The sequence below is a fragment of the Tachysurus vachellii genome, chromosome 26 (genome assembly GCF_030014155.1).
Source record: "Tachysurus vachellii isolate PV-2020 chromosome 26, HZAU_Pvac_v1, whole genome shotgun sequence".
NCBI classification, from domain to species: domain Eukaryota; kingdom Metazoa; phylum Chordata; class Actinopteri; order Siluriformes; family Bagridae; genus Tachysurus; species Tachysurus vachellii.
Window position 1 is genome coordinate 13,066,850 of NC_083485.1, and position 24,267 is coordinate 13,091,116.

Below are 24,267 nucleotides of genomic sequence, written 5' to 3' on the forward strand. Positions count from 1 at the left end.
ATAAATGTTTTATTCCTCTTATACCATGTTGTCTTGCAAGCAGTCTTTTCTTTTATTATTTATTATTAATTAAGGAATGACCCATTGTTCTGTTTGTCCATGCATAATATTTATAGTTGTAGTTAATGTTGTGAAAATGTATAAGAGAGAGGAATGGAATTTAAGTTCCCTAAGGTTTAAGAGTTCTTGATTGCCTTCCTGCAAACTTGCCCAAGAACCACTCTTTAAAATGGACAAAAATATTCCCACCAAATATTATATATTTAATATTAGATATTAGCACAAAAACATTATCTGAACTGATCTGGATTTATTGCTATAAATTGTATTAATTTATGAAGAACCCAGAGCATTTTATAAACTCATGGATTGGTTTGGAAGCCACATGGCGCCCTCTTGTGTTCTAAAAAAAAGTAGACGCTTGTAGATATTGGGTTTAGTACTGAGCTATGTGTCATTTGGTACTGAACTATGAGTCATTTAGTACTGACCTCTATGTTATTTGGTACTGAGCTATGTGTCATTTGGTACTGAACTATGAGTCATTTAGTTCTGACCTCTAAGTTATTTGGTACCGAGCTATGTGTCATTTGGCACTGAACTATGAGTCATTTAGTTCTGACCTCTATGTTATTTGGTACCGAGCTATGTGTCATTTGGTACTGAACTATGAGTCATTTAGTACTGACCTCTATGTTATTTGGTACCGAGCTATGTGTCATTTGGTACTGAACTATGAGTCATTTAGCACTGACCTCTATGTTATTTATGAGCAGTAAATTGCTTGCTACTGAGCTGTGAGTTGCTTGTTTGGTACTGAATAATGAATCATTGGTCTTGAGCTTAAGTAGTTTGATACAACTGTATGAGTTGTTTGGTCCTTGGCTTTGAGTGTTTTGATACCTGGCTGTTAGTTTTTTGGTCCTGAGTTATGAGTCATTTGATCCTGAGTTATGAGTCTTTGGTTCTGAGTTGTGAGTCATTTGGTTCTGAGTAATAAGTCATTTGGAACCAGGCTGGGAGTGGTTTGGTACTGAGTGCTGAGTCATCTATTGCAATTTTTCTAAGATATATTTTGGTTGCGAATGTTGATTTATTATTTAATGCCTTGGCACAAAACTCCAGAGCATGTTACAACACCAGTGGGATACAATGACAGGAAAACAACCAACACAGCACAGGGCAGGTAAGACACTCTTCGGTTCAGAGACCACAGAGAATAAAGACAGGACAAGATGGATTATGGACAGCCCCATTACTGGTCACTATCTACAGTCCAGACTATAAAATAAGCCACGATCTCCATGTTGAGCTCTCCGTCTCTGCCAGACAAGATACATTAACATTTAAATGCTGCTCATACACTTTACATGAGCTAAACCATGAATTATTAAAACTCACCATAATTTGAGTCGAGAAAAAGAACATTTTCATTACCTTTGAGTGAACTATGAGTCTGATCAGTGTGTAATATTGTCATGGTCATGATGGTGTGCTTATGTTCTCTGTATGTGCAGACGTGTGTGTATCAGTTTAGCTAATGGACTCGGACTGATTACTACATTGTGTGAAAAGTGAGACCCTCTGTATCATCCACCAGGTGTCTAGGTGTAATATCACATGGGCACACTGGCATGTGTGTGTGTGTGTGTGTGTGTGTGTATAGATTACCCAACCATTTTTTATCTGTAATATTGCAGCTCACATGTCACACTTACTAAATAGTCCCGGTTAATTAAAAAGTCTGGTGTAAATGTTTATGGGCTCGTTTAAACAAAACAAAAAAACAACACACATGCACACATGACTGCATCCAGAACATTACTTGATTACGACTAACGATATGAACATGTAAAGCTTAATACTCTGTGAAAATGTGGTTAATTGCCTCTTGAATGGAAACCTAAACCTTCATTAAATGTTTAAGGGTGCTCGCCTCGCTACAAGTGCTAAGTGTCACGGTGTCGTGTGTCCCTATGAGTGAGAGTGTATCTGACAGTTTAATCAGGCGTAATATGTTGTTTTGTTTCTCAAAAGAATGCATTGTGATCTTATCCGACCCTCGATGTGCCGCACGGCATTTAATAAAAGGTCCGAAAGTATAACGAAATCCTTCCTTTCTCTTCTTTCTCCGTCGTCAATCCTATGGCTAATGAAATTTCTCAGCTCTTTATCCATCTCTGAAATTCATCCATCACTGTTTAAACCACTTATTATTAAAGTGTTTACGGTTCTGTACGGTTCTGTACAGTGCACCTGGACACAGTGAAACCGGCGTCGGCTGAAATTTGACATATTTGATAGGACGTTGAGATCATGTGACGTTGCCATGGATATAAGGAGTCAGTTACGGGATAGTAGTTGCACACCTCATACTGGGGGAATGTGCCAGACTGTCTGCAGACATAAGAACATCTACCCCATCCTGACCGACACGGAAAAGTTCAAGCTCGAGGACTTTCAAAATGCCAAAGAAAAGCGATACAGCAAAATTAACAGAAGGTGTGATATTTAAAATCTGATTTCTACTTTTGTATAAAGTTATTATTTCATGTATAATGATTGAAATGTTGTGTTTTGTTGTACTGTACTTAGTGGGAATAGAGATTGATGGGATAGAAAGTGCTGAGGGTAAGTACAAACATGACATTTATATACTTGTACACGGATTTCTGGACTGTTTGCTTTATTATTGCTATATGCTGTGAGTGTGATTCGGCTGCAGCCACGCAGATGAAGCCTACAGCAGGCAAATAAGCCCCAGTGTGGGCAGAAATGTATGGGATTGAAAGTTCAAACTGAATGGAGAAGGAAAGTTAGGAAGTTATTTTGAATAATAATAACAGGATTCTTTTTAACAGTAGATTTAACTTCTTAGTAAAGTCTTTTGTTGATATGATAAAGTTTTTTTTACATTTTAAGACAGTATAGTGAACTAACTGCAAAATACAAGCAAAAAAAAAAACTAAAAAAAAAACAGTAGCCTGGGGATAAACCTAGATAACATAGCTAGCATCAGGTAGATAATTAACTATAATGTTACATTCATCATCACACAGGAATAATATTAATTACCGCCTTATAAACTGTCCATGTCAAACTTTGTGGTAAGTCAGAAATAAATAATTGAAGAAATGCTTAAAGTTCTAAAGCTCAGTAAGGGATATATGCTAATGTTGAACATGAACACAGCTATTTTTTAATGCTGACTAATTCTAGATAAGGGGGGCACGGTGGCTTAGTGGTTAGCACGTTCGCCTCACACCTCCAGGGTCGGGGTTCGATTCCCGCCTCCACCTTGTGTGTGTGGAGTTTGCATGTTCTCCCCGTGCCTCGGGGGTTTCCTCCGGGTACTCCGGTTTCCTCCCCCGGTCCAAAGACATGCATGGTAGGTTGATTGGCATCTGGAAAAATTGTCCCTAGTGTGTGATTGCGTGAGTGAATGAGAGTGTGTGTGTGTGTGTGTGTGTGCCCTGTGATGGGTTGGCACTCCATCCAGGGTGTATCCTGCCTTGATGCCCAATGACGCCTGAGATAGGCACAGGCTCCCCGTGACCCGAGGTAGTTCGGATAAGCGGTAGAAAATGAATGAATGAATAATTCTAGATAAAATCTAAATCTGTTCTTATATCTAGAAAGAATAATGGAATGGTACTGTGTTATTTTTTGAAGACAGAACAATGAACAATTTTATTTATCCTCACAAATTCTCCTGCATGAACAGAGTGTGACAGAGCCACTGTCTAAAGTGCAAATTGTTAGCTAGCTAACTAGCATTCATTAACAGAATCGCTAGCCTGTATTTAGCTAATGTTAGGTCATGTGAGCTGGCATGTTAGAGGTCATTATTTAGATAGATATCATTCACATTAAAAATAAACTGTGAGGCATTTCAGAGATTTCTTCTTTGCTGTTGTTGGCTGTGTATATAATGCTAGGATTTTTTTTTTTTTTTTTTAGAGAAGGGACTTCTACCAAATGTTAATGTCCAAGCTTTTAAATTTTAAAGTAAAGCTCTGGCAGTGGGGCACGGTGGCTTAGTGGTTAGCACGTTCGCCTCACTCACACCTCCAGGGCTGGGGGTTCGATTCCAGCCTCCGCCTTGTGTGTGTGGAGTTTGCATGTTCTCCTCGTGCCTCGGGGGTTTCCTCCGGGTACTCCGGTTTCCTCCCCCGGTCCAAAGACATGCATGGTAGGTTGTATAGAGTGTGTGTGTGCCCTGCGATGGGTTGGCACTACCTTGTATCCTGCCTTGTGTATCCTGCCTTGATGCCCGATGACGCCTGAGATAGGCACAGGCTCCCCGTGACCCGAGGTAGTTCGGATAAGCGGTAGAAGATGAATGAATGAATGAGCTCTGGCCTTTTGAGGTCTTCAGCCATTTCAAGTCTTGTTTCATCCACTGTGGGGTTTAGAGTTTTTGTCTGCGTGGCTGCTGCTAGTTTAAATAAAATCATGATACATTTCTAACAGTGAGAAATGTGCATATATTACATGCATTTATGTATTCAGACGACAAAAAAGGCAAAAACAAAGGCAAAAACGATAAAGCAGCTGCAGGCAAAAAGAGCAAAGCTGCCACCAGCGAGGACGGTGGAGATGAGGACGAAGAGGCCGAACGGCCTAAAGGTCGCAAGTCGGCCAACAGAAAGAAAGCATCTCCGAGAGTGGCCTCGGAGGACGACAGCGATTACGACATTCCTCCGAAGAGATGCGCAGGAAACCGGAAGAGAGGAAAACCAGCAGCATCCAAAAACAAGAGAGGCAAAAGTTCCAAGAAGAAGAGCAGTAGGTATGGTGGTTTAGAAACAACAGAAACCATTAAACAGTTCATTGTTCAGTCAACTAAAACCCTTACTTTGTTTTATTTCAAAGGTTTGGCTTTACATGCATTGTAGGTTCTGCATGTAATTATGCAATGTTCAAAATATTATTTAACTGAACTGTTCTTGTATAATTGCATTGTGCTATGATTGCATTACTCCATGATTGCTTCTTCCCTCCCACCCCTGCGTGTCCCCACTATCCCAGTGAGGACTCAAAGTGGTGAGTGGGTGTGCTGGTGATTTGATTTATTTATTTTTTTAAGGAGTGATTTGAAAAAGTAAACATGTTGATTTAGCATTTTTGTAACTTGTACTGTTCCTGGTCGACTTGAATTCATAGCAAAGTTTGTATTTTATTAGCATCTAAGTAAGTGACAAGCAAATAATTTTTTGTTTTGACCCCCTCATGAAGAATTCACATACTTTTCACAGAAAATCACGTCAGGAAATAAAAATAAATAAATGAGACATGTATAAAAAATAATACAAGAAACTAAATGAATCACATATGAAAATAAATGATGAATATTAGGAATTAAATTATGTATAAAACCTTTTGAAAATAAAATAAAATAGCATTAAAACCCCCATAAACTACATCTCATACGCCCCCTATATGTGAAAAAAATATATACATAAAAAATAATAATAATAATAACAATATAATTACATGGGAAATTCACGTGACTCTTCTATAAGGGGCTCAACCTAAACAATCACTTCTTATTGAACATTGTGGCTTGACATGCATTATTATTTATTTATGCCCTAAGTATTATTTAATAATTTCATTATTCCACAACTGCTTTAAAGGATCAGACTCTGCGTTTCCTCTTTTTTATGCTGGTCTAGAAACATCACATGGCTGAAGCTGCAAAACTGGTTCCAGATCAGCATAAATCTGTTAATACGCTGTACTAGCATTGCTCATCACTCCTTCCTTCTTCCTCTCTCCCACCCTTGCGTGTCCCCACTATCCCAGTGAGGACTCTAAGTGGTGAGTGGGTGTGCTGGTGATTTGATTTTTTTTAGGAGTGAATCGAAACATTTTAACGTGTTGGATTTAATTTGTGCGTCATTTTGTCTGTTACGTATTAACCTTCATTCCTACCAGCACTGTTTTATGAGCATCTAACAAATAACCCCTTACGGAAAAAAATATCACGTTTTTGCATGTGATCACATGTGACTTAGAGTTTGAAATCAATTAATTCTGTATAAAAAAAATCACAAAATTAAACATTTGTTAAAATCACAATAAAATTGAACTTTAATTGAACTAATCATATACGTAAAATCACGCATGGAAATAAACTAATCGGCTGTAAACGACAAACAAATAAATCAGATGTTTAAATAAATTCATCACGTAAAAATGACATGTTAAAAGAATATCACATGTCTAAGCATCACATGAGTCATATGTAGGAATCGCATGTGAAAGTGAGCAAGTTACAGTATATGTTAAAAAAATATATTTAAAAATGTATATTAAAAAAAAGGTTAATCAAATATAAAAAATCACCTATAAAATGTAATATGTGCACTAAATAAAGTATGTGCACATCTCACATGTGATTCATGTAATTATTCAATTCATGAATAATTTCATAAGTTCATGTGACTCTTCTGTAAGGGGCTCAACATTATTAGTTTACGTTTAGATATGTCTTTATGCCCAAGATTTACTCTTTCATTAAACTGGACATATTTCATTATTCCCTCTTTGCACTAAAAGATGAATCTGCTTTCTACTTTTTATGCTGGTTTAGAAACCTGATGAGACTGAATCTGGTCCCAGATCAGCATAAATCTGTTAATATCCTGTACTTTCATTGCTCATCGCTCCTTCTTTCTTAGTCCCTTCCACCTCTGTGTGTCCCCACTATTCCCAGTGAGGACACATAGTGGTGAGTGGGTGTGGTGCTGATTTGATTTTTGTTTTAATATTTTATTTCAAAGTTTTTTGTTTTTATCAGGTTGACTTTACTTTAATTAATGTAACTTTAATTCACTATAGTTTAACATTCATGACTTACACAGAGTATCTAAGCGACAGCGTACAGAGTGTCTGGTGCGTACAGAAAAATCACGTTCATTTCACTTGTGTGACTTTAATATCAACAAACGTGAACGTAAACAAATCACAAGGGGAAAATGAAAGGAATCCGATCTAAAAAAAAAAAAACGACGTGAATCTGACTTGAGAATAAATGAATCGTGAGAAAAATACAAATTACACGCAAGTGAAAAGTCCAATTAAAATTAAGCAGTTTATGGACCATATACTGAACATTGAAATTTCATGTGATTTTCTGTCAGAAGAATCAAAACGTGTTTTTATTTTTAAATATTCTTTATTGATTATGCATGTAAATATGCATTTCTTCCCAAAATCTTTTAATCCTAAAGCACTTACTGCATTTAAAAGATGAAACCCTTTGACCATCAGGGTCTGCTTTCTTCTTTTAATAGTGGTCTAGGAACCTGATGAGACTGAAGCTGCAAAACTGGTCCCAGATCAGCATAAATCTGTTAATACGCTGTACTAGCATTGCTCATCACTCCTTCTTTCTTCTCCCCTCCCACCCCTGCGTGTCCCCACTATCCCAGTGAGGACTCTAAGTGGTGAGTGGGTGTGCTGGTGATTTGATTTTTCAGGAGTGAATCGAAACATTTTGATTTGTTGATTTAGATTCTGCGTAATTTCAACATGAAAGTTTTCAGAGTATCTGAATGACAAGCAGATCATTCTTCAGTATCCAGCCCTTGTGTGATAATCACATAGATTTCACATGTGATTAGTGTTTTTCATGTGATCGTGTGTATAACATGATCACATGTTAAAAAAAAACATAAAAGGGCATTTAAACATGAAGGATCAGACATTGCATGTGTATTCGTGGGATCACGTGTGGCATCACCCGAACTTGTCCGCATGTGAAAAACAACAATCCACATGACGATATCACATTTAAGGAAAACAAACCCATGTGAGAGTAATCATGTGGAGAGAAATTTACATGTGAAAATGAGTCACATGTAAAAATAAAGCAGTAGATAAAAAAAAAAAGCGTGTGAAAACAAACGAGCAATAAAAATCACATTATGCATAAACATGACATGTAAAAAAAAAAACAAATGTAATTCTGCATAAATACTACATGTGAATATATAAACGAATTGTGTATAAAAATCATTTTTTTTAAAAATAAGCGATTTATGCATAAAAGTCACATGTGAAAATAAATGAATCGTATATAAAATTCAGATGTGGAAATAAATCAATCGATTACATAAAAAAAAAAGTTGAAAACATTTTAAAAAAATCTAATTAAAAAAAAACATGTTCATCATATTTATAATAAATAAATAAATAAATAAATAAATATTAAATCATTTATTTTTCAAATAAATAAGTGTGTGTGTAAAAAGGCGAATTGAAAACAATTCCAGGTGTAAACGAATGTCTCGTGTTAACAATCACATGTGATATATACTTTTTTTTTTGTGTGCAAATACTGAATTATATGAAGAAAAAATCACAGATGAAAATAAAAACCCATGCACCAATGTGAAAAATTTCTGAAGCCCATATGTGTAATTTCACATGTGTGTCATGTGGTTTTTCATGTGATTACATCATGTAGTTACGGCAGGTCCCAGATCAGCATAAATCTGTTAATATGCTGTAGTTGTGTTGTTCATCGCTCATTTTTTTCTTCTTCCCTCCCACCCCTGTGCGTCCCCACTATCCCAGTGAGGACTCTAAGTGGTGAGTGGGTGTGCTGGTGATTTGATTTTTAAGGAGTGATTAAAATTTATTAGTGTTGTGTTATATTTTTTTTGTGTTATTTTAACTGTCACGTTTTTATCAGCACTCATGTTAATTTGATGAAAATCACATATTTCGCATGTGATCATCCGTTTTTGTTTTTTTTCCCACATGCAATTATGTGTGTAATGTGTCTTTAGGTTAAAAAAAAAAAAAAAAAAAAAAAAAACCCCAAGATGCATTTTGACAGATTTGGACCTGGAATTGAACATGAACTTAAGTAAATACTTTCAAACAGTTTCATTATCTGAACCATGTGATCATAGATAAAAGACATGTATATATGTGAAAAAAAAAAAAATTTAAAAGAAATTCTGCAAGAGTTAGAGGATCAGAAATTACGAGTGAAAATAATTTAATCATTGGAAAAATCAGATGTGGGAATAAATTAATTGTGTAAAAAAACCAAAGGCAAATGAATCATGTTAATATCCCATGTGGGAAAAAAAACATAACAATCACATGTGGGGAAAAAATATTTGTGTTAATATTGATGGATAATGTTTAAAATCATAAATGAAAAGTAAAATCAAAATCACATGTGAAAACTAAACAGTATAAAAAAAAATCAGATGTAAAAAAAGAATCATATGGAAAACTCACTGTATCGTGTAACAACACATACAGTAAATATGATAAATGAATCATTGACATCGGGTTATAAATCATGTGTAACAATCAGATGAAAGTGGATAAATAATTTGTTAAATTTCATGCGAAAATAAATTTGTCGTGTTTAGAAATCACATCGGAATATAAAGGAATCACGTAAAATCACATGTGAAAATAAAACAATTATAAAGATGACGTAAGGAAAATGAATAAATCCTGTGAAATGATACGAGAATATAAAAACCCTTGGACCTCATGTGAAACATATATGTGTCATTTCAAATGTGAATCATATGAATCATTTGGTAAAACTTATATTTAAAACATATGTGTCATTTCATATGTGAATCATGTGACTCTTCTATAAGGGGCTCAACCTAAACAATCGCTTCTTCAACATTGAGGCCTACATTATTTATGCATATTTATGTGCCCAGAATATTGTTTAACTGAGATTACATTATTCCACAACTGCTTTAAAGGATCACACTCTGCCTTTCCCTTTTTTATGCTGGTCTAGAAACATCACGTGGCTGAAGCTGCAAAACTGGTCCCAGATCAGCATAAATCTGTTAATACGCTTTACTAGCATTGCTCATCACTCCTTCTTTCTTCCTCTCTCCCACCCCTGCGTGTCCCCACTATCCCAGTGAGGACTCTAAGCGGTGAGTGGGTGTGCTGGTGATTTGATTGTTCAGGAGTGAATCGAAACATTTTAACGTGTTGATTTAGATTTTGTGTCATTATAAAATGTACCTGATTAACTTTATTTCCTAGAAACACAAGCGACAAGCAAATCATTCTTTTTTTATTGTCCAGTAAAATCACATACGTTTCATGTTGTGCATCTGTTTTTAATAATATGGTATCACATGTGTTAGAGTTGAAGGTACATACAATAACCTGAGATCTCAAGTAAACAGATGCGGCATCATGTGAACACTATGTGATCACGTGAGAAACACGTATTTGTGTGAGATCGTAATTCACATGTGAATCTAAACGGATCGTTTAAAAAAAAAAAAAAAAAAAAACGATTAAAAATAAAAATAAATAAATCGTATGCAAAAATCACATTTAAAATAAAGCGTTTTCATCGTGCGAAAATAAATTTGAAGAAAAAAAAATCATATAAAAAACAATAAATTGATCCTGTGTAAAAGGTGATGTGAAAATAACTTCCAGCATAAAATCACGTGCACTTACTGTAAATTGAAAAAGCAATAAACCGTACGTGGAACATCACATGCAAGTGACTAACTTTGTGAATATGGAATAACGTCGAAAAATCACATGTGAATATGGAATAACTGCGAAAAATCGCATGTGAATATGGAATAACTGCGAAAAATCACATGTGAATATGGAATAACTGCGAAAAATCGCATGTGAATATGGAATAACTGCGAAAAATCACATGTGAATATGGAATAACTGCGAAAAATCACATGTGAACATTAGTTTATCTTGAGTATCACATGTGAAACGGAGTCAGGCTTTTTCTAAAGATCACATGAGAAAATAAATCCATAGTCAAAAATGAATCAAAGAATCGAAGAAAAATCACATGCGAAAATCTGCAAATCTTGTTGTAAATCACGTGTGAAAATGAACGAACCGAGTGTGAAACAATGTATATTTAAATCTGCAAAAAGAAATCATGCGGAATAAAACTGAAGCTACGTGTTTAAAAACCTGTGAAAACAATCACGTGAAAATAATCATCTGATTATTTACATGTGAAGTTCATGTGACTCTTTTGTACACATTGTGGCTTTACATGCGTTATCGGTTATGCATGTACAGCTGTATTTACTGCATTATTCCCTGTTTGCACTAAAACATGAAACCATTTGACCACCAGCCTCTGCGCTTCCCCTTTTTTATGCTGGTTTAGGAACCTGAGGCGGCTAAAGCTGCGAAACTGGTCCCAGATCAGCATAAATCTGTTTATTCCCTGTAGTAGCTTTGCTCATCACTCCTTCTTTCTTCTTCCCTCCCACCCCTGCGCGTCCCCACTATCTCCAGTGAGGACTCTAAGTCAGAGGGGGGGGAGGAGGAGGAGGAGTCCATGTCAGAGGGGGAGAGGGCTCGGCTAATGGAAGAGGTGGAGGAAAAGAAGAAGCTGATCGCTAACATTAGGAGCAAGCCGTGGAGGATGAAGAGGAGGCTCAAACACCTCAAGTACTGTGGATGAGTGTGAAAGTGTGCTCTCATGTGCGACTCTTTAGATTTAGCACAGCCTGTGATTGACCGTCAGTCGCTGGTTAAGTCACTGTGTCTTTAGGACGTGTGTGAACAAGAGAAAAGTTTATATAAGCTTTAAAACATACGAGATGTGTTTTAGCTTGATTTCTTTATTAACCTTTAACCCCTAAAACTCTCAGGGGCCCTTGGATTCGATTCCTCACTAAACACTTCACTTTCATAATAATTTCTCTCTCTATGTACTACGGGTTGCAGAACTACATGTTTTTACACGGCAGCCGGTATTTTAATAAGATGTTTGTCTAGTTCCGTAGTTTAAACAGGGTTTCAGGATTATTATTATTTTGTGTGTGTGTGTGTGTGTGTGTGCACGTGTGAATTTCAGCACAGGGTTTAGAAATACAGTTTTTAGCTTCGCTGCTTTTTTGGTGCAATAAATGTCACAAATAATAAACCGTAGACAGCTACTGTATGATATTCAATAAGTTGATAGTGTAAACGAGAGCATGATCGTCTGCGGTCTTGGCAGCACCTGAAAACGTGTCTGGGATCAATGTTTTTGTCTGATTCAAAAGTAGCTGTGTGGGACTGGATAGCGATCTCCTTACCGCCTGCCAGCCAACTAGCCGACATCTCCACACAGCAGCAGCTAGTTACTGTATTATACGAGTCGTCTGGTCTTTGCAACCCCTAGTACTTCCTGAACTAGTTACGCATTAACATGTTATCTAAATAAGATGGAGTTTGATGTCTTAATATCCATCCAGCATTGTCTACAAAACTATATAAACTGTACTCACTTGCTAATCTTCTGTGATTAGGGAAGCGCAGATGTTTGTGGATAAGTTTGAAGGAGCTTTGGGCAAAGGGAAAGGCAAGAAACTGTACGCCTTTAAAGTCATGATGACGAAGGTAAGATATGATGACAAAAAATATCTCAGACTTTTATGCTGACGTTATGCTTCATATCCAGGTGGTTTAATGTTATTTTTTTCTTTGCTTTTCTAAAAGAAATGGATCAAGTTTCAGCGAGATTTTGATAATTTTAAGACGGCCTGCATACCCTGGGAACGGAAAATCAAAGAGGTTGAAAGTGAGTTACAAATTTCATTGTGAGCTCTAAATTACAGGTCTTATCTGATATATTTAGCTTAGCTTAAAGCATTGATAGTTATCTTTGTGTTTGGCTTATTAAATTATTATTCTGATTAAAACTGGGGGGGCACGGTGGCTTAGTGGTTAGCACGTTCGCCTCACACCTCCAGGGTTGGGAGTTCGATTCCCGTCTCCACCTTGTGTGTGTGGAGTTTGCATGTTCTCCCTGTGCCTCGGGGGTTTCCTCTGGGTACTCCGGTTTCCTCCCCCGGTCCAAAGACATGCATGGTAGGTTGATTGGCATCTCTGGAACATTGTCCCTAGTGTGTGATTGTGTGAGTGAATGAGAGTGAGTGTGTGTGTGTGCCCTGCGATGGGTTGGCACTCCGTCCAGGGTGTATCCTGCCTTGATGCCCGATGATGCCTGAGATAGGCACAGGCTCCCCATGACCCGAGGTAGTTCAGATAAGCGGTAGAAAATGAGTGAGTGAGTGATTAAAACTGCTGCACACAATCTTTTTAAGAACAGAAATTGAACTCAACTACAAACTGTTGTAGAAAGGACATTATTTACATTTACATTATTTACCTCAGATCTTCTCAGGGAGTTTTTCCTTTGCCACCGTCTCCTCCGACTTGCTCATAAGGATTAGATGTTAGATAGAAACTAAATTTTTAAACTTTAAACTTTGAGATTCTAATTCTGTTTCTATACTATTGTAAAGCAGCTTTGTGACAATGTGAATTGTTAAAAGCAAGTGTTATAGAAATAAGCTAAAAATTTAATCGAATTGAATAAAAAAATGTAAAAAAAAAAAAAAAAACATTAAAAAAAAATGTAATTAAAAAAAAAATTATAAATAAAAAAAAAGATTAAATCCTGTTAGCATTCACCAAACGCTATTGCTTGAAATTCAACACATTTGTCTGTACAAACCAGTCAGGAAACTTTAGACTGATTCTGATTTCAGGTGTTGGCAAAACATGGGATTCTCTTGATTCTCTTGAACTCTATTCCTAATTATTTAATTTTGTTAAAAACAACACACTATGAGGGGGGCACGGTGGCTTAGTGGTTAGCACGTTCGCCTCACACCACCAGGGTTGGGGGTTCGATTCCCGCCTCTGCCTTGTGTGTGGAGTTTGCATGTTCTCCCCGTGCCTTGGGGGTTTCCTCCGGGTACTCCGGTTTCCTCCCCCGGTCCAAAGACATGCATGGTAGGTTGATTGGCATCTCTGGAAAATTGTCCGTAGTGTGTGATTGCGTGAGTGAATGAGAGTGTGTGTGTGTGTGTGTGTGTGCCCTGCGATGGGTTGGCACTCCGTCCAGGGTGTATCCTGCCTTGATATCCGATGACGCCTGAGATAGGCACAGGCTCCCCGTGACCCGAGGTAGTTCGGATAAGCGGAAGAAAATGAGTGAGTGAGTGAGAACACACTATGATTAACAGTGTGGCTTTTCACACCGTTATTATCTTGCAGTACTGTTACCTCAGTCACACCTTTGCTGCTTGATATTCTCAACATATAGCGACGAGTTTTGAAGCACGTCTTCATTGTGTTATAAAAAAAAAAAAAGATAGGATAATGTTGTGTAAATAATGACAGATCTGAAGTGGATTTTCCAATCATGTCTTAAAGATAAATGTTTTTAAGGACTATTCGGGAAAGACATCAAATAAGAAAATACTGTAGCTCACAGAAAAACATGAACCGCCTACAGTATATGTGAGTAAGTTAACCTCTGTGTATTGGATTCTTAGGTCACTTCGGTTCTTCAGTCGCCTCCTACTTCATCTTCCTCCGTTGGATGTATGGCATGAACCTTGTTCTCTTCAGTTTGACCTTTGGCCTGATTGTGATCCCTGAGGTCAGAGTGGATCATGCATTATTTACACACAACACTCAGGGTTCATACAGAAGTATCCTGTGCCAAATTCACTCTCTCAGCAGTAATCCTTTTTAAGGCTAGCAGTAATCCTTTTTAATCTGATCCTAGCAGGTATATTGTGCAGGTATTTAAATAATTACGTCTTTGTTTTCAGCTTGAACTCTTTAGTTTTTTAAAAGCTGAATGAACCCTGAAGTATACTTTACAATCCTGATAATAGATTTTTCCCTGGAGCACAAATTGGATGTATATCTTCTAGGTTCTCATGGGTCTCCCTTATGGTTCTATTCCTCGAAAAACAGTGCCACGAGAGGAACAGGCCAATGCGATGGACTACGCCGTTCTCACAGATTTTAGCGTAAGACCTGCTAACTATACTACACGAGTCCTTATTTTCATTTAGATTTTTATTCTACGGATTGCATCCTGTTTATAATAACTCTCGTTTTATTCTTAACAGGGTTACTGCAAATACTCTGTGTTATTCTATGGCTACTATAATGACCAGAGAACCATTGGCTTCCTGAAGTTTCGACTCCCTCTGTCCTACCTCATGGTGGGCATTGGGAACTTCGGGTATAGCCTGATAGTTGTGATCCGAACGTGAGTCTCATTTCATCCATTACTAGAGCTGCTAGAAATGGCATGAAATATTAGCACAGGTCATATTTAACCATCTGTCTGTGATGTGTATCAGTGTAAGATGTCTACGATCTCATAAGTATGTACAGTTTTACTTTTTTTTTTAATGTCTAGCTGTAGATGTGAATTACGTCAGAATGTTTACATTTTAAGATAAGTTTGGATTTTTAAGGCTCCTATTATCATGATCATGGTGCAGGCGCAAAAATACATTTCAACACTAATGTCACAAAATGTAGAACCTTTTAAAGTGGGGTGAATATTTATGCAGTACTGAATAGTAAGCTAGGTCAAAAATTCACCACGCAAATGGGTTTCCCAGGACACCACACATTTAGAACCTTTATTGCTTGTTATTCTTAATTACTGATGAAACAATTTCGTTTTCAGTTAAACCGCTAAAGCTCCAGTTTACATTGGAGTGAGTTACATAATACTATACATTAATGGGTTAATGGGACCTGAATCCTACATCTATCAAATAAAGTAAATGCACTGAATGTGGGAGGGTTTTAACCCCGTGCCTGCTGGAAAAATTTTGATTGTCATACCCTCTTTACCAATATCAGTGCCGATACCTTTAAGCTGGTCCGCAAAAATAGCGACCAGTCGACAGCTGAAAAAAATGGACTCCCATCCAACTAAAGTAGCGACACGTCGTCATTACGCCGTCAAATTCTGCTTGCGTCTACATTAAAATACATGTTTACTTGCCACGGCTCGAACCGGTTGCTTGCGCCATGTGTCAAAACAGAAGAATGCGCTTCTGTTATCCTGCCAGCTAGAGTGGATTCCTACTTTTATGAACGCAGTCCACTCTCGCCGTTAGGATGGCTAAAAACGCAGATGTAGGGGGTGGGGACAGCGAGGACAACGAGTTCACCTTCGCCTGGAAGATGTTCACCAGCTGGGATTACCTCATCGGCAACGCAGAGACGGCCGACAACAAGTTCGCCTCCATCACCACCAGCTTTAAGGTGTGTATATGAATCGGGGGGTGTTTAGGTTAGCATCTGTACATGTGCTTGTTGTCTCTGGGATGATGAGAATCTCCAAAATCTCCATCGTTTTGAAAGTTAAACTGTGTGTTATAGGAGTCCATCGTAGATGAGCAGGAGAACCAGAAGGATGAGAACATCCACCTGAGGAGATTCCTGCGTGTATTGGCCAACTTCCTCATTATCTGTATCCTAGGAGGCAGCGGATATCTCATCTACTTTGTGGTCAAGCGCTCGCAAGAGTTTCAAGGCAGGGACGACCTGAGCTGGTATGAGAAAAATGAGGTAATACATTTACTTTACAGTACATACAGTGCAGCACAGCTGGCTTCATTTTACACCTTCTTTACCTTTGTAACTTGTGACTAATCCATGTTATAGGTGTTTTATCTGTACAGCAGATTTGAAGATACCTCTGGCCAAAAAACACATGAGCATGCTACTTCAGAACAGGGCAATATATAAACTGTCATACACTGTAATGTTAAACACTTACAGTAACAGTAAGAAATGCCATTGCAGGGTTTATCAAGTTAGATATTAAAGACTGCAAATTCAAATCCTAACACATTCATAACGCCCACATGAAGAAATTCTCCAGCTTTAAGGGCATTTTAAAAAATCTTCATTTTCACTGAAGACAAAACAACATTTCCGTGTTTATAGGAAGCTTCAAAGGGCTTCAGTTTTGTCTCATGGAGATATATAACATACACGGAGTGTTGATATTTTGACTGGCTTGTGTGAGCGGGTGAAATTGAATTTTAAATTCTTTCTAATTTGAATTTCAGTTTCTTTTGTTTATCTCGGCCTTACATTAATAACCAGTCGACTCAAAGCGAATACAAAAGATTTACTTTTTTTTTTTTTTACTTTGCTACTATAGCAAATACTGTATATAAATATATATATTTATATTTTATATTATAGTATTTATATAATACTATTGCATATACTGTAAATATATATGTGTATCAGGAAAAAAATATATAAATATAGCAGGAAAAATAAAAAAGGGTTTGATTGATTGATTTATTGATTTATTTATTTATTTATTTTACATTTTTACAAAAAATATTAATAAAAATAATGATGTATAAAGGGGGGACACGGTGGCTTAGTGGTTAGCACGTTCACCTCACACCTCCAGGGTTGGGGGTTCGATTCCCGCCTCCACCTTGTGTGTGTGGAGTTTGCATGTTCTCCCCGTGCCTCGGGGGTTTCCTCCGGGTACTCCGGTTTTCTCCCCCGGTCCAAAGACATGCATGGTAGGTTGACTGGCATCTCTGGAAAAATTGTCCCTAGTGTGTGATTGCGTGAGTGAATGAGTGTGTGTGTGTGTGCGCTGCGATGGGTTGGCACTCCGTCCAGGGTGTATCCTGCCTTGATGCCCAATGACGCCTGAGATAGGCACAGGCTCCCCGTGACCCGAGGTAGTTCGGATAAGCGGTAGAAAATGAGTGAATGAACTTTAAATTCTTTCTAATTTCAATTTCAATTTCTTTTGTTTATCTCGGCCTTACATTAATAACCAGTCGACTCAAAGCGAATACAAAAGATTTACTTTTTTTTTTTTTTTACTTTGCTACTATAAATACTGTAAATATATGTGGAAAAAGTTCTACACTTTTACTTTGTCCGTAAGCTTTATTTTCACATCCAAAGCTGTATGTTTTCAGTCCAAATAAAATTGATTGAATTTTTTTTTCCATTTTTTTAATTTTTTTGTTTTTTTCACATAAAATAATAAATAATATGCCTCACATATACTTAATATGAGGATATACTGTATACTATAAAGGAAGGGGATCACCCAAAAACTGATATCACCCTAAAACTGTGGTAAAATGTTGTTGGATTTTATTCAGTTGGAGATTATAATGTCTCTCCTCGGATTGGTGGGCCCGATGCTGTTCGAGACAATCGCTGAGCTGGAGGACTATCACCCCCGTATCGCCCTCAAGTGGCAACTAGGACGCATCTTCGCCCTTTTCCTGGGTAACCTGTACACCTTCCTCCTGGCTCTTTTTGATGAGGTCAACGAAAAGGTATAATCACAAAGATTACATGATTCTTGACATGAAATCACTGACATGTACGCTATCTAGGTATCACTGCTATAATTATAATCAGTCTAGAGAAAGTATAGAGGACTAATGTATTGGATATGCTTGTTTTTCTCTAAGCTGGTGGAGGAACAATCCATAAGGAACGCCAGCGTGTGGTTCATGAAGGAATATTACGCCAACTTCAGTGCTAATAACCCAAACGGGACAGGCACGCCTCCGCCTCTCGACCCTTCTGATGTGATCCGGGGTCCGTGCTGGGAGACAACAGTGGGGATAGTAATGAGGCTCCCTGTTATCTCTCACCGCCCACAGTGTTAATGTCAAAACATTTCAGTGGATATAGATTGTATTGAGTACTTTTACTGGACCAGGCATTTTGCATAGGTGTCGATTATTACAGAAATTTTTTTTAGAGTTTTAGTTTCAGCGAGACACAAAATTAGTATTATTAATAATCAGTCGACACTGAAAATGCCTGTGTTCAGTCTGCGTTGGATGTGTTTTTTATTTAGTCTGCTTTCTAACAAGCCGAGAATTAAACACAGTCAGTCTGCCTAAAGGTGTCTACAACCTTGCTAGCTATGATAGTCCTAATTTAATCATGACTATGTAAGTGCCACAGTGACACAATAGTAATCTAACCAATAGAACAGAAGCGACTGGACGAATCAGTGAAAACTGAACAGATCAGTGGAGCGAAGTGACGATGATGAGGCTTGTGTTTATGAACACAGTTATTCAGTTCAGAATTCTATATTTTATAACTACTGTATATAGAGCAGATAATGTGAAGGGTTTTCACAGGTTGCCACATGCATACTGTTGCCCTTGAGTGGTTTTTAATTGAAGCAGAGTCCAAATTGTTTAACACATTGTTCTCTATAGGAATTTGTAAAACTGACTGTCTCAGATATCCAAGTGACGTATCTGACGATCCTCATCGGGGACTTCGTGAGGGCTCTGATTGTGCGCTTCCTTAACTACTGCTGGTGCTGGGATTTGGAGGCAGGTTGGGTAAGTGAGCTCACACTTGGGCTGTAAATGTCACACTATTCTAACTAACTTCTATCTTTGTCTTCTATCTTCAGCCCTCCTACGCTGAGTTTGACATCAGCGGCAATGTCCTTGGATTGGTCTTCAATCAAGGGATGATTTGGTAGGACACACACGCATGAGACGCAATACAGAAGATGATTTTAATGTAGAAGAAGGATTTGATTTCATTTAGTAGGCTAAGTGTGTATGAGAAGAATAAGCAAAGCTGCTTAAGTACCGAGCCATGGCGTGATTTATCGGCTTCAGTGTAGTCTTGCGTAGCCAGACCTTTAGACTGGCAGCAGAAGGTCTGGACCCTTTAGCAGCTTTTATTGTCCCAGCACATGTCTGTCTGACATGTAAAGCAGCCAATCACAGTTCATTTTGTGGGGTAAAAATAGAACATAGGTCAATCATTTAAGATCATTAATGCAAATTATTCAGTGTTTAACATGAACTTGAAATCATTTGGTAAAATCAGTGTTTAGCTGATCATCATAAGCACATATTGCCACAGTTGTAAATACGACAGCTTACTTCTTCCATGAGGGAAGTAGAGCATCACGGCGGCTGTGTTTCCAGGTGAAACGTTAAAGAATATGCGTCGGAGCAAAGACTAACTTCAATGTAACGTCAGTGCAAAGGGATTTGTTGTTATTTTGATGAGCTCTATATTGGTGTGTGTGTGTGTGTGTGTGTGTATGGGATTTAGGATGGGAGCATTCTATGCTCCAGGTCTGGTCGGCATCAACGTCCTCCGTCTCCTGACCTCTATGTACTACCAGTGCTGGGCTGTCATGGCCTCCAATGTGCCTCATGAGCGAGTCTTCAAGGCCTCAAAATCCAACAACTTCTACATGGGACTCCTTCTTCTCATCCTCTTCCTCAGCCTGCTGCCTGTCGTCTACACCATCATGTCCCTGCCACCGTCCTTTGACTGCGGACCCTTTAGGTCATAAACACACACACACACACACACACACACATATAATATCCTTACATTACAACACCTGAACCTTTTATATTCATATCAGTTCTGTTCCTGATGCTGCTCAACTGGAGGAAAAATCCCGACACATCATTATTAATATATATTTTTAAATCTTTTATTTTAAATCCTTTCCTTTTCACATAAATCTTAGCTTTGATTTCTGGATTTCTGAGCACACATTTATCTCTTCTCGCAGTGGCAAAGATCGGATGTTTGACGTAGTGATTGAGACGATAGAAAAGGATCTTCCTTCGTTTATGGGGAAGCTGTTCGGTTACGTGGCAAACCCCGGCCTCATCATTCCTGCTGTTTTGCTCATGGTGTGAGTCACTCGTGCTTTATATTTGTGTTCAGTTTCCATCTGTAGCCTTCTATACATCAACACACTTGTCCTTGCTTTTGACTGTCAGTAATGAAAGAATGTGTTTGATTGTTTGTGCAGTCTGGCAATTTATTATCTCAACTCAGTGTCCGAAGCCTATAAGAACGCCAACAACGAGCTAAAAAAGAAAATGCAGATGGTAAGTTTAGGAATGAAATAGTGTAAAGATATAAAACTATGAAGCTCTGAATGCTTTAAACAGTATAACACATCTTGAAATTTGTTTCTGAGACATTTATTGATGAATCACAGCTCAGACAGAGGGCAGGGTTTTACTGAACAGCTAGAAACTTTGCCATAGAGCTCCAGAGGATATTAGGACAAGCTCTATATAGCTACCTGTTTACTCTGCCTTATTTCTGCCTGTAAGAAGTCTACTGAATTTTTTAGTTAACACCATTTTTTTAGAAATTAATAAAATTCTTTTTTTTTTTTTTTTTTTTTTTTTTTCGGACCATATATTTTCATCCTGATTTTTTTATTTTTAGCTTTTAACTCTTAGATTTTTCATTTGTTAATGATTATGTTTTATTTGCAGCTACTGCTATTTGATTTTTTTATTTACTTCTTTATTTATTTATTTACTTATTTACTAAAGCAAGTCACTATAAAAAAATATATCAGGAAAAATAAAAAAGGGTTTGATTTATTTATTTATTTATTTATTTATTTTACATTTTTACGAAAAATATTAATAAAAATAATGATGTATAAAGGGGGGCACGGTGGCTTAGTGGTTAGCATGTTCGCTTCACACCTCCAGGGTTGGGGGTTCGATTCCCGCCTCCGCCTTGTGTGTGTGGAGTTTGCATGTTCTCCCCGTGCCTCGGGGGTTTCCTCCGGGTACTCCGGTTTCCTCCCCTTCCTCCTGCATGGTAGGTTGATTGGCATCTCTGGAAAATTGTCCGTAGTGTGTGATTGCGTGAGTGAATGAGAGTGTGTGTGTGCCCTGCGATGGGTTGGCACTCCGTCCAGGGTGTATCCTGCCTTGATGCCCGATGACACCTGAGATAGGCACAGGCTCCCCGTGACCCGAGGTAGTTCAGATAAGCGGTAGAAGATGAATAAATGAATGAATGATGTATAAAGTGCAAAATAATAAAATCAATGCTAAAAAAATCTTATATTAAAAAAGATTCAGTAGTGTGAAGTCTGTGAGCTGAAACTCACAGGGTGTTGGTGGTTGCAGGTTTTTTTTTATCCAATACGTTATTTTGTTTGTTTTGTTTTGGTTATTTAACTGATGCCAATAATGATTATTGGACAGAAATCTACTCTGAAGCCGTTCCTACTCAGTTTTAATCACTTATATAAAACGTTTAAAGATTTTGCCTTAATTTTTGTTTTTGGAAAAAAAGTGCTGTGTGAACAAAGATAATTTTTATTATAATATTATTTCTAACGTCATTCTTAGGCAAGAGATGAGGAAAAGAACAGGAGGAATAACACAGACAGCACCAATCAAGTGATGAAGGATTTAGAGGATTTACTACCCAATCGGCCGAATGTGCCCGATTCGGACGAACGTGCAGGTCAGAAACGCTTCTACTTCACCTGACTTTGTAAATGATCACAATGTCTTTAAAACACAGCTGTTTTAAATTCAATCACATTTTCTTACAATACTAAAGACAAGCCTGGTGGAGGAAAACCATCAAAAGTGAAGCCAGGATCAGCTGCAAATGGTGTGAACCTGCAGAAAGACTTATCGCTGGCATCAGCTAATCCTAACGCCCGAGGGCCTGTGAACCGAACACCAGGCCTCAGGACAGCGGGGCCTCTGCCTGGGCACCCGGGGCCAGCTCCAGGGGCAGGACATCGCAGGGGACAATAGCACTAAACACTATCACTAGCCACTGGCACTAGACATACAGACTACCTCCTAAATATACTCTAATTTTCTTCCTGAACCTGTTGAATTATTCCTACTTCTTACAAACGAATAGCGACTCTGTTATGTTTTAAACACATGAAGACAGTTTAAACGCTGCATATTGCATTGGGAATATGTTTATCTTTATTGTGCAAAAGCTTTAGTGTGTATCTCACACAATCAGGTCATTCAGAGTGATAGAATTTAAATCTTAAGCGGAATTTAAAGCGGCGATATGTAACTTTTAATCATCACTCATTGTTATAACTTGCATGGCTGAGACAGTGGAGCCTGATTTGTCAGGTCTTGTGACATCAGGCATCTCATTACTAATACGTCATGTATCACGATTCCACTGGTTTTGGCACAAATAAACCGTCTGATTTAAATAACAGTGTTAAAATGGCTAGAGGTTGCCATATCTGGCTTACGTGTCTTCGTAGAAATTTCGGCTTGTTAAACTTTAGTGTTTTTCCCAGATGTATACATAAGCTGTATATTTTTAATTGTGAATATATTTATAATCTATACTGAGTGTGTCTAAGATATTATTATTATTATTATTATTATTATTATTATTATTATTATTATTATTATGTAGTGCATTAAGTATTATTCTAGTAACTGCATGTGAAATTATAAGTAGTGGATCCTTTTTTTTTTTTTAATAATTGTTCTTTAATTATAAAAATGCAGTATATGTAGTATTATGAGATTATTTTAGACCTTGATGGAAGTACAGTTAAAAAATAAAATGGATTTAATTTAGGTGTATTATGCTACTTTGTAAATGTTGCAGCATGATTATCGAATGTATTTAGTGTGTTGTAATTTAAAACAAAGTCGGAGATGCTTTGACTGGTTTTGGGCTGATTTTACTGAGTGTTGTTGTAAAGTTGTGGCTATTGGGAATTTTTGGGTTGCACATACTTGGCAACCCTAACATTGGTGATCATCTGGGGGGGAAAAAAAGCTATAAAATCATGATGATAACTTGGATTATAAAACACAGCAAAGATTTCAATAGTGATGTGCAATAGTGATGTGATTAATTTGGTGTAAATTTGATCAAATCTGGGAATCATACTCAACGTTTCAGTAGCTTGCAATACACTATTTCTCCACTAGATGTCTCTAAGTTCAACAATATATACATTTTTCTTTAATTTGCACCTTTTTTTTAAAAGTGTTTTTAAGTGTTTAACTCGAATAAAAAGCATATCTGGTGTGTTACTTGTTCATTAACAGAAAACAAAGATTTTAATTTTGTTTTATTTTGCCTTTTATAATAAATTTGTCAACATTGCTATGATTGTTTATTATCCTACACTTCCGAAAAAAAAATGCTTCATAAAAAAATATAAAAAATACTTGAGTGTTAAAATGTCTATACTTAGGATGTATTTAGCAGAGCCACTTACACACACTTATCTAGAACATCTTACATTTATACATCTCAGCAGGTGAGGGTCAAGGGCCTGGCCCAAGAGTAAAAGAGTGACAGCTTGATGCTGGGATTTGAACTCATGACCTTTATTCATCCAAACCTGGATTTTTAACTAGATCATTATCCTTTAAAAATAACTAGAAGTATACTTCCAGAGTCGTTCAGCTTGTTCTAATAAATAATTGGGTTCTTCAGCTTGTTCCTTTACAGCAATGGGTTTTTAATTTGTTCCTTTAAATTATTGGGTTCTTCAGCTCGTATCTCTATAGTATTAGGTCATTTAGCTTGTTCCTCTAAATTATTGGGTCCTTCAGCTTGTTCCTCTAAAGTATTGGGTCCTTCAGCTTGTTCCTCTAAAGTATT

At 37.4% G+C, this 24,267-nt stretch overlaps 1 protein-coding gene across 1 annotated transcript; it reads left to right on the top strand.

Annotated features, from left to right (window-relative positions):
- The first annotated feature begins 2,329 nt into the window (after positions 1 to 2,329).
- Positions 2,330 to 22,858, top strand: tmc2a (transmembrane channel-like 2a). Its single transcript, XM_060863750.1, has 20 exons — positions 2,330 to 2,504; positions 2,596 to 2,631; positions 4,513 to 4,792; positions 11,302 to 11,457; positions 12,303 to 12,393; positions 12,493 to 12,574; positions 14,340 to 14,446; positions 14,727 to 14,825; positions 14,928 to 15,070; positions 15,939 to 16,086; positions 16,204 to 16,392; positions 17,976 to 18,155; positions 18,294 to 18,452; positions 19,062 to 19,190; positions 19,265 to 19,332; positions 19,924 to 20,163; positions 20,399 to 20,524; positions 20,645 to 20,723; positions 21,999 to 22,116; positions 22,216 to 22,858. The coding sequence occupies exons 1-20, from the start codon at positions 2,330 to 2,332 to the stop codon at positions 22,416 to 22,418; spliced, it is 2,808 nt and encodes a 935-aa protein (XP_060719733.1). The 3' UTR covers positions 22,419 to 22,858.
- Positions 22,859 to 24,267: the final 1,409 nt, after the last annotated feature.